We start from the raw sequence: 10,455 nt of genomic DNA, 5'->3' as shown, positions 1-10,455 counted from the left end.
CACACCACCGCCACATCAGTGTCACTGCAGTGAGTGACCCGCCACCCAAATAATACCTGCTTTGTGGCGGTCCTGTGGGGGCCCTAAATGTTCAAGAACAGGGAAAAATAAGGTCCAACAAATTATGCAGAGAAACATGGACAGACTCAATGAAGTGGCTGGCTGGTGTATATCATTTTATTATTACATATATCATTTGTTTATCAAATTAATTAATTGTTTATTCATTTTCATTCTTGTATACAACATATTGTCGATGTAATACAAAAAAAAATACAAAAGATACACAAACAAGCACAATGTTACAATACCACACTTTTTATCATACTAGTGTGCTCACACATCAGACACACCATCAACACACATACATGGCCCTGAATGCTGCCCAGGCACTGGCCTGTAATGCCCATAGTTACAGTATGACACATTGGTCAATGATTGCAGTCGTATAAATGATGGACCCTGCCCTCCACAATAAGAGTGCTTAGCAGAATAATCCACAAGAAGAACACACGACCTAAAAGAACATGTCAAAAATATTCCACAGTATTTATAGTGTATTTTTGACCAGAAAAAAATGAGTAAACAAGTTTTTCCCTTTGTAAAGCCACCCTTACCACAGGCCATGACATAAATGGTCTTCTCTTTGCCAATTAGTGTTGGGTACGAATCACAAAGGAGGGCAAAATCAATTTCCTCTCTTTTCTCAATGTTGATAATGAGGACATTCTGGTCACAGCCCTTGATTAGGCTGTCAACACTTTGCTGGAATAAATTAGAGCCATCGTCATCTCTCAGCAGGAATAGTGAGGTGCGATCAGGACGAACTGGTTCATTCATGCTGAACACAAATCATTCAGAGATTCTGCTGTCTTTTATTTATTTCTTTTTCTCATATGAAACACAGCTTCAATGGCACAATGGTAGAAATGTTTAAAATGAAACACTAAACTTTTTATATTTATCTTATTATTCAGGTGAAAAAGAACATTTCTGAATAAGACCTTCTGCGTGGACCCCAGAGGGTCTGGTCTCCTGTCAAAATACATGTTTTGTTGACTTTCTAAGAGTATATGAGGTAATCCATCCTCTACAAAGGACACATTTAAACATGCATTTTTTTTGTTGCACTTTTTTTTTCCGCAGTATTTTCTGTGCTACTTATTTGTTGAGTTTATTATAAACATACAATAGAAAATGTGCATTCAAATATACAGAAGTGTGTTCTCCGTAGAGGACGTGTGGAACTCATCATGGGCATATATTTATCAAAAAACAATCAAATTTCTCAGTTCCAACATTTGACATGTTGTCTTTGTACTGTTTTCAATTAAATGTGGGGTCCAAATGATCTGCACATCATCGCATTCTGTTTGCGTGTACATGTTACACAACATCTCGACTTTTTTGGAAGTGGGAATGTACATGCTCTGTGATATGGGGAATTCTTTGAATTCTTTGTAATGTCAGACAGACAGAGAGAGAGAGAGAGAGAGAGAGAGACAGAGAGAGAGAGAGAGAGAGAGAGACAGAGAGAGAGAGAGAGAGAGACAGAGAGAGAGAGAAAGAGAGAGACAGAGAGAGAGAGAGAGAGAGAGAGACAGAGACAGAGAGAGAGAGAGAGAGAGAGAGAGAGAGAGAGAGAGACAGAGAGAGAGAGAGACACAGAGAGAGAGAGAGACAGAGAGAGAGGCAGAGAGAAGTGAACCTAAACAAGACCAAAACTATCATTTTCCAAAAGAGATCCAGATCTCAGGGAAGCACTTCCTGCTTCACACTAGGGACACATAAATTAAACAGCTGTAAAGAGAACAACTACTTAGGACTGAAGATTAGTTCAACTGGAAACTTCAGTCCAGCAGTTAATGAGCTGAGAGAGAAAGCACGCAGAGCATTCTACGCCATCAAACGACAAATTCCTGTTCAAATACCAATCCGGATCTGGCTCAAATTATTCCCATCAATTATAGAACCCATTCTCCTATATGGTAGTGAGGTATGGGGGACACTCTCAAATCATAATTTTGACCAATGGGAGAAACATCCCACAGAAATGATGCACACCGAATTCTGTAAAAATATCCTACAAGTGCACCGAAAAGCAACAAACAACGCCTGCAGAGCTGAATTAGGACAATACCCCCTATTACTCAAAATTCAAAAAAGAATTATTAAATATTGGCTACACCCACAAAACAGTGACCCCCACTCCTATCACCATAAAGCCCTGCAATGCCAAGAGCTGAGCAAAGGTAAGAGTTCCCTCACACAGCTGGTCCTGACGCTGAGTTCACTAACACACACTAACACTGTTACATGTCAGGACCAGTCTGTAGTACAAACAATCAGACCAAACCAAATTTTAACACTTCAAAAACAAAACTACATCACCCACTGGAACACACAGACACAAGCACAGAGCAGAATGCAGTGCTATCTGGCCCTAAAACGTCAGTACACTGTAGCGGAGTACCTGAGCACAGTGACTGACCTCAAACACAGAACCACGCTGACGAGGTACAGACTCAGTGAACACAGCCTGGCCGTGCAGACCGGCCGCTATAGACAGTCCTGGCTGCCTAAAGAGCAGAGAGTGTGTCAGCTGTGCAGCAGCAATGCTGTAGAAACAGAGCTGCACTTCCTCACAGAGTGTGAGAAATTCAAAGAGCTGCGGGAAATTTACTTTAAACAGTTTGAGAAAATTCACCCCCAGTTTAAGCGTCTCTCTGCTGACCTCACACTGCCCCTCCTGCTAGGAGAACAGAGAGACAGCAGCACCCTGGCAGCACGGTACGTTACAGCCTGCCACAACATGAGAGACCCACCCAAACACAACACACACACACACACACACACACACACACACACACCCCAGTTGCCCTGATTGTAAATATCTTTTATTTGTAAACATTTAATGTATATATTATATCTTTGTATGATTGTGTTATAGTATCACTAACTAATTCTAAATGTAATTGTTATTATAATTATTATTTTAATTGTTTAATGTTCAGAAAGTTAATCTGTGTCGTTTTTGATGATGCTTTGGCAATACTGTATCTGACTATGGTCATGCCAATAAAGCTTACTGAATTGAATTGAATTGAGAGACAGACAAAGAGAGAAGAGAGAGAGAGAGAGAGAGACAGACAGACAGACAGAGAGAGAGAGAGAGACAGACAGACAGAGAGAGAGAGAGAGAGAGAGAGAGAGAGAGAGAGAGAGAGAGAGAGAGACAGACAGACAGAGAGAGAGAGAGAGAGAGAGAGAGAGAGAGACAGACAGACAGAGAGAGAGAGAGAGACAGACAGACAGACAGAGAGAGAGAGACAGACAGACAGAGAGAGAGAGAGAGACAGACAGACAGACAGACAGAGAGAGAGAGAGAGAGAGAGACAGACAGACAGACAGACAGAGAGAGAGAGACATGAGCGAAGTAGAGGACGAGCTATCCGAGAAAAACTCTGCTTATGTCCGACGTGGCTGTGGGTGACCACAGCTGGAAAATAGAGCTCTGTGACTTGCGTCAAGGCTGGGTCTCGTTTTAATGACATATTATTAATTGTTTCATTATTCTTAATACCCTTTCGATTTCTTTTCCTAGCTGTCTGTTTGTCCTGCTGTTCCCAGTCTGACTGTGGTGTCCAGTGCTGGATAGTCATTTACGTAAGAAGCCCCACTTCTCCACTGCAGCAGGGGGCGCTGTCGAGTGCTCGGCGCCAGCCCGGTGACTTTGTTCAGCGCAGAGACAGACGGCTGATTCGTTTCCTTTGTTGTGATGAGTTTTCTGTTTTAAATAAGAAAGCGCGGCCTGTGTTTTAGCAGCGGTGCTGTTTTTGTAAAATCCGCCGTCTGTTTCTTAGTGAGTATAAGCTGGTCTGCCGGCGGCGATCATGAGCGGCGGAGTGTACGGAGGGGGTGAGTTGGCTCGGCGGTCCGGAATGAATGGGGGCGCCACGTTTGGCTAACGTGCTAAACATTAGCGGAGTGAACTGACTGAGGGGTGAAACAAGCAACCTTACTGCCGATCACTCCTTTTATTAGACCTTATTAATGCCTATATGGTTAAAGCGGCCAGATATCACTCCGTATCTGTCCGGAGTGCCGGCTCCTGTTACCGTCAGCTGGCGGCGTCTCGTCTCTTCTAACCGGTTTAGTGTTGCGCCACAGATTTGGCAGTTTCGCTGGACCCTTTAGGACATTTAACTCACTGGATATTCCATTAACGTTCGTGTTTCCAGGGTTCAGGACAGCTGGAATGATGTTGTTTTTCTCGTAGTTGTTGGATGTTTCGTGTAGGGGTTTTCGTGACCCTTCGCTGCCATCGTGTGAACGGGCTGTGTCCCATTTCTCTTCCTCTGGATCAACAGAGGAACCAAACCAGATGCCATTCAGCATACAACGTTCATGTTTCATGTTCTCACATTTTGTAGTCCACGTTGACCCGCGTTTGTAAGAGGTATGTCTTTCTTTTTGCTTTTCTTTTGGCAGATGAAGTAGGAGCCCTTGTGTTTGATATTGGCTCCTACTCTGTGAGAGCCGGCTATGCTGGAGAAGATTGCCCGAAGGTAAGCAAGAGTTCATTCTCTAAAGCTGAGGCAAATGTTTTTGTTCACACGTTGCTGAAAGGAACCAAATATGTAATATTTTTCACTTTTTAAAATGCTCTGATTTGCAGGCTGATTTCCCCACTGTGATCGGAGTGACCCTGGACAGGGAAGATGGCACCACTCCAATGGAAACCGATGGGGAGAAGGGCAAGCAAAGTGGGACGACATACTACATCGACACCAACCAGCTCAGGGTGCCACGGGAAAACATGGAGGTCATGTCACCTCTCAAAAATGGCATGAGTACGTGGGCTTTTTAGATTCAGATCTAGGTTTTTCTCCAGCAATTTTTCAGAAGTTCTGTGTCAGTTTAGATGTAGACAGTCGTTCAGAGTGGTTTGATGTAAAATGGTACGTTGTGTAGAAACTTAAAGATTCAGATTTGCCTTACAGTGGTGGTGGTCATAGGAACCAGGGGTCCTGATGTCTCGCTATAAAACGGATGTATTTGCAGTGTAGACAACATATTTGTAACAGTTTCATGTGGTGGCTGTGTGTGAGGTAGCCTGTGGAGACTGAATATTTCAGATGTCTTCATCAATGCTGTGAATATTTCTGATTTGATAAGTTTGAATGAGTTTGTTTACATCGTAAAAGGTTTTTAAAACATGGTAGAATCCCTACTTAAACAAAAATGTAGAACATTATTGTGTGGTTAGTTGATTAAAATCCTAAAATCTCTCTACTAAAATCTCTCCCACTCTTTCTCTCAGTTGAGGACTGGGATAGCTTTCAAGCCATCTTGGACCACACCTACAAAATGCATTTCAAATCGGAGCCAAGCTTGCATCCTGTACTAATGTCAGAAGCCTCGGTATGTAGCACCCAAGGCCACATTTCTAACTACACATTCTGCAACTTGTTGAGCATAAACCAATCAGCCGTCACATTAAAACTACCTCCTTGTTTCTACACTCTTTGCCCGTTTACCAGCTCCGCTCCCAAAACGGATGCATTTTGTAGTTTTCCAGTTCCAGTACTGTTCCATCTGTTTCTCTGCTGCTGACTTTGTTCTTCACTGGTTAGGAACACCACAGAGCACACACCACCACTATGTGCTAAGAATGATCCACCACCCAGGAGTTACCTGCTCTGTGGGGGTCCTGACCAGTGTAGAACAGGATAAAAGGGGGCTAACAATGTATGCAGAGCAACAAATGAGCTACAGTCTGTAATTGTACAACTACAAAGTGAACCCGTGTTGTAAGTGGACCTGATAAAATCGACGAGTGTAGAAACAAGGAGGAAGTTTTAATGTTTTGGCTGATCAGATTATAAAGTATACATGCAATCATCCAACATGCTCTGTTTTTACTGGCTGTGTCTTTCTCGCAGTGGAACACTCGGGCCAAGAGGGAGAAGCTGACAGAGCTCATGTTTGAGCATTATAACATTCCTGCTTTCTTCTTGTGTAAAACAGCTGTTTTGTCTGCGTATCCTTACACAGCAGTATGTTCGTTTTTTGAGGAGATCTTGTCTTTCAGGCTTCAGTATATTATGCAGCTGATGTGTGAATTTTTTTTTTTTATTATTAATATGACTAAAACTGAGTTGTAGTAGCACCCTTAACTGTGATTATTCCAGATTTGCCAACGGTCGATCCACTGGTTTAGTGTTAGATAGTGGTGCCACACATACGACTGCCATACCAGTGCATGATGGTTATGTCCTGCAGCAAGGTAAATTTAGTTTTTGTGTCTTTTGTGTGAGTTTTTTTTTTCTTCTTCTTCTTTTTAAACTTGAAAATGTTTGCTTACTTATTGAGAATCTCTTGTGAACGACTTGTAAGCTTTAGGCCCCGTTTACACCTCGCATCAGCATGTTTGCGATAATCGGATAACGTTTGGATTTCACATGACTGCGTGAAAAGCCAGGTGCTGTCACCCCTGGACAGACTGTGAGCAGATTACAATCAGATCACTCAAACCACATTCAGAGGAGGTTGGAGGCTAATCTTTACCACATTTAACACAAATGTAAACAGAATGCGTTCTCTGTGTACAACTACATGAGTGGAAATGCTTCTGCTGAGTGCTGACTAGCAGATGAGATGATAAAAAATGAAAAGGAAGATGCACAAGTGTGAAGTCGCGCTCTCAGCAGATGAAAGCGTCCAAGATGAGCTGGTCGGCTCATATTGGGACAAAAGTAAAACAGAAACAAAGCATGTGTTGACGTGCTTTTATATGCAGTATAAAGTAAAATCTGATCTCGTCTCAGTGGGGATGCATTTGTGTGAATAGCATCTGGTTCCTCCAGATTTGATGTCTAGGTACTTTAGATATAATGTAGACACAAAAGAATGTTAATGAAAGGTGTAAACAAAATGCATCCTTAATATTATTCTGTGTGAAAAGAACATTAAATAAATAGGAAGGTTGATAAAAGTAGCACTTTGAACTGTAACAGAATCTTCCGTGAGGGGGTTAAAACAGGGGACTGGCCACTCAGGCCACCATTAAAGATTTGGAAGTAGAATAAGAAAACCCATTTAGAAATGTTCCCATTGGATTAAAATAGACCAGCAAGTATCAAAAAACAGTCAGGTGATGCTTTGCAAAAGAAGTGGTTACCACACCACCACATCAGCTTTCATGGTGGTTACAGTTGATGAATTTCCACAAATCTCATTTGTCTAATTAGTTCCATATCCAATCACAGGCCACAGCCTCTGTATTATCATTGGTCAAATGTGAAATAATGTGGTCAAGGGCACCGAGCAATGTCAACCAGGGCGTACATGGTCATCAGGCTCACTGTGAAGTAACTTCAGCATGGCACATTTTTCCCAGTAAACACAAAGCCAGAATTAAACCACAGAATGGTTATTTTTTAATGTTTTGTTGGGCAACTGTGGCCATCAGACTGGAGGCTCCACCCTCTGTGTAAGCTACAAGAATTTGCATGTTCATGTGATCAGTTTCTTCGCAACTCTTTAAAATGACATTAATTTTAATTGCTTTATTGTTATTCTTTTATATTTGTGTGTGTGTGTGTGTGTGTGTGTGTATGATTTAGTGATTATTCTAAGTTTAAGGTGAACCTTTCAATAATTAAATATCCATTTTAAACACCTTTTCTTAAGGAATGTCCTTTTCAGTTACGTACTGTTCCAAATGTTGTGGTGTTACCCGTTTATTTTATCATTGAATGAGAGAAAAGCAGCTAGTTGTACAGATACTGAGTACTTATGTTTTGTGCTTTTGCAGGCATTGTTAAGTCCCCTCTTGCAGGTGATTTCATGAGTATGCAGTGTAGAGAGCTGTTTCAGGAATTAAGCGTTGAAATCGTTCCTCCATATATGATAGCATCAAAGGTGAGACCTCTTTATAACAATTACATTTTATCAGTATATATTTAACATTGTGATGATAGAGAATTGATAGAGGTTTGGCCATATTTGTTTGCTTTACCACTTTGTCTAATCATGTTATAGAACCCAATTACATGCATCTCTATGTAGAGGTGGATCATTTGTCTTTTTATGCTGAGACAGATATAGATCGAACTAGAAGTGATGAAACGCATCACTTAATGCACATCTGAAAGTAGATGATACTGCTCCACCTTCTCAATCTTAAGATACACAAACTCTGAACTGCATCCATATGTCAGTTAAACTGAGTTTTTTTTTTTTTATTTATTTTTTTTTATTCTATTTTTTTGTTATTCATCATTCAAAATGGTTCTCTTGTATATGTTGCAGCTGCTAATGTTGGTCTTTTTATCATTTAAGGATTCAGTACGTGAAGGTGCCCCAGCCAGCTGGAAGAAAAAGGAGAAACTACCTCAAGTTACTCGCTCATGGCATAACTACATGTGTAATGTAAGCACTGTAATCATGTTTACCTGAACACTCAAAGTGAAAATGACAGATGTTCTGCTTTATGACTATAGCTGCTTCGAACTCTGATGACTGTAATCAATTATGTTCTCTTCTGCAGACTGTTATTCAAGATTTCCAGGCCTCCGTCTTGCAGGTGTCAGACTCACCTTATGATGAACAGTATGTGTTTTCTCCTCAGTCTACACAAATGCACAAACTTTACACCAACCAAGATGACACCCACACATTTTAAGGAGACTGCACACAAGAAAATGTGACTTCTGGAGGAAGAGAAATCTATCAAATGACTATTTTTTTAAAATCCCTATTACAGAGTAGCAGCTCAGATGCCCACTGTTCATTATGAGCTCCCCAATGGATTCAACTGCGACTTTGGAGCTGAAAGACTGAAGATTCCTGAGGGGCTTTTTGACCCTTCAAATGCAAAGGTAAGTACTGCTCAAGTCTTTCTACAATTTCTGGGATTTTTCCTTTAAAGTTAAGGTACATTCTCTCTTCATTTCACAGGGCCTGTCAGGAAACACCATGCTGGGAGTCGGCCATGTCGTGACTACTAGTGTTGGCATGTGTGACATCGACATCCGACCAGTTAGTGCTTTCTTCATATTTTGAACTTGTACAATCACAAATGCCTTAAAACCACATTTATGGTGTAGGTTTCTTGTTGTAAAAGTCAGATACAAATGCTTTGATTTGGTAAAAATGTCACTGCTGTAAGATTAGTCACTGATATTGACCCTGATTCTGCTGTTCTTTCAGGGTCTGTATGGCAGTGTGATCGTTACCGGAGGAAACACACTCATTCAAGGATTTACAGACAGATTAAACAGAGAACTCTCTCAGAAGACTCCACCGGTTAGTGCTGTTGCTTTGAATTGTTGAATGGCTGCCGTTCATGAGTACAGACATATGAAAAATATTAAACATTTAGATTTTCTAAGTGAAAATGACTTTTCTGCTGCAGATTTTAGGGCACAATTTCTATTCATCTCCTGGGTTTAATACTCTGTATGGCCAAAAGTATGTAGACACCTGACCATCACACCCCAAACTGCTGCCACAAAGTTGGAAATTACTTTGCATGCTGTAGCATTAATTACCCTTTACTGGAATTAAGGGGCCTAGCCTAAACACTAAAAAACAACACCAGGACATTATCCCTGCTCAGTCAAACTTTACTGTAGGTAGTGTTCTCCTGGCATCCGCCAAACTCTGAGAAATGATTCACGGAGTTTATTTGAGAAAATCTAAAACATTTAGCTAAGGACCAATTTTATTTAGTTTTTTAGTATGTTCAATTCAGCAAACAAGTGGTAATTAATAATAATAAAGTGCAGAAGTGTGTTCTCTGATTACATCTGTGCTGTGTTAACCATGTAGGAATTGCAATGACTTGTTCTGCTGCCTCTTTCACCCTGGGGTAGTAATATCTCAGGCTTCATTTCTTCCATTAGAAGCCATTTTCAGTGTTGACAGTGTGGACTGCAGTTATAGACTTATCCTAATGTATGAAGCACCAACAAAATGAAATTCTTCATACTTTCCAGAGCATGCGGCTGAAGTTAATAGCCAGCAACACAACTGTAGAGCGGAGGTTCAGTGCCTGGATTGGAGGTTCTATCCTGGCATCACTGGTATGTATTGCTCTGTACATTTTTGTCTTATGACCTGCAGTTATTTTATTGCCGAAATATACCAGCTGCAAGCTGCTTGTGACTTTGCAATGCATTCTTTGTACCTTCTTTAGGGGACATTCCAACAAATGTGGATTTCAAAGCAGGAGTATGACGAAGGTGGGAAACAGTGTGTTGATCGGAAGTGCCCTTGACCACCCCATTCAAGTGGCTGACTGCCTTTCAACATTTTTGAAAATGACAAAAATAAAAAAAATTTAAAAACCACCTCCGATAGTAAAAGCCTTGTTAGTGGACTCAGGAACTGAAAAGGACACTTGGATTTTCCTTCTCCAAAAAGTAATCCTGCTTTATTATACTTTTT

At 41.0% G+C, this 10,455-nt stretch overlaps 1 protein-coding gene across 1 annotated transcript; it reads left to right on the top strand.

The window, feature by feature from the left end:
• The first annotated feature begins 3,708 nt into the window (after window positions 1–3,708).
• On the top strand, window positions 3,709–10,358 carry actl6a (actin-like 6A). The gene is made up of 14 exons (XM_017698087.2): window positions 3,709–3,918; window positions 4,492–4,568; window positions 4,679–4,853; window positions 5,324–5,424; window positions 5,946–6,043; window positions 6,195–6,289; window positions 7,820–7,926; window positions 8,347–8,436; window positions 8,555–8,616; window positions 8,771–8,885; window positions 8,965–9,045; window positions 9,217–9,312; window positions 10,005–10,091; window positions 10,205–10,358. Exons 1-14 carry the CDS (start codon window positions 3,894–3,896, stop codon window positions 10,283–10,285), a joined length of 1,290 nt encoding a protein of 429 aa, XP_017553576.1. The 5' UTR covers window positions 3,709–3,893; the 3' UTR covers window positions 10,286–10,358.
• Window positions 10,359–10,455: the final 97 nt, after the last annotated feature.

The sequence above is a fragment of the Pygocentrus nattereri genome, chromosome 26, assembly GCF_015220715.1.
Source record: "Pygocentrus nattereri isolate fPygNat1 chromosome 26, fPygNat1.pri, whole genome shotgun sequence".
NCBI classification, from domain to species: Eukaryota; Metazoa; Chordata; class Actinopteri; order Characiformes; family Serrasalmidae; genus Pygocentrus; species Pygocentrus nattereri.
Note: the sequence above shows the minus strand (reverse complement) of the source record. Positions and strands in the feature narration are given on the sequence as shown.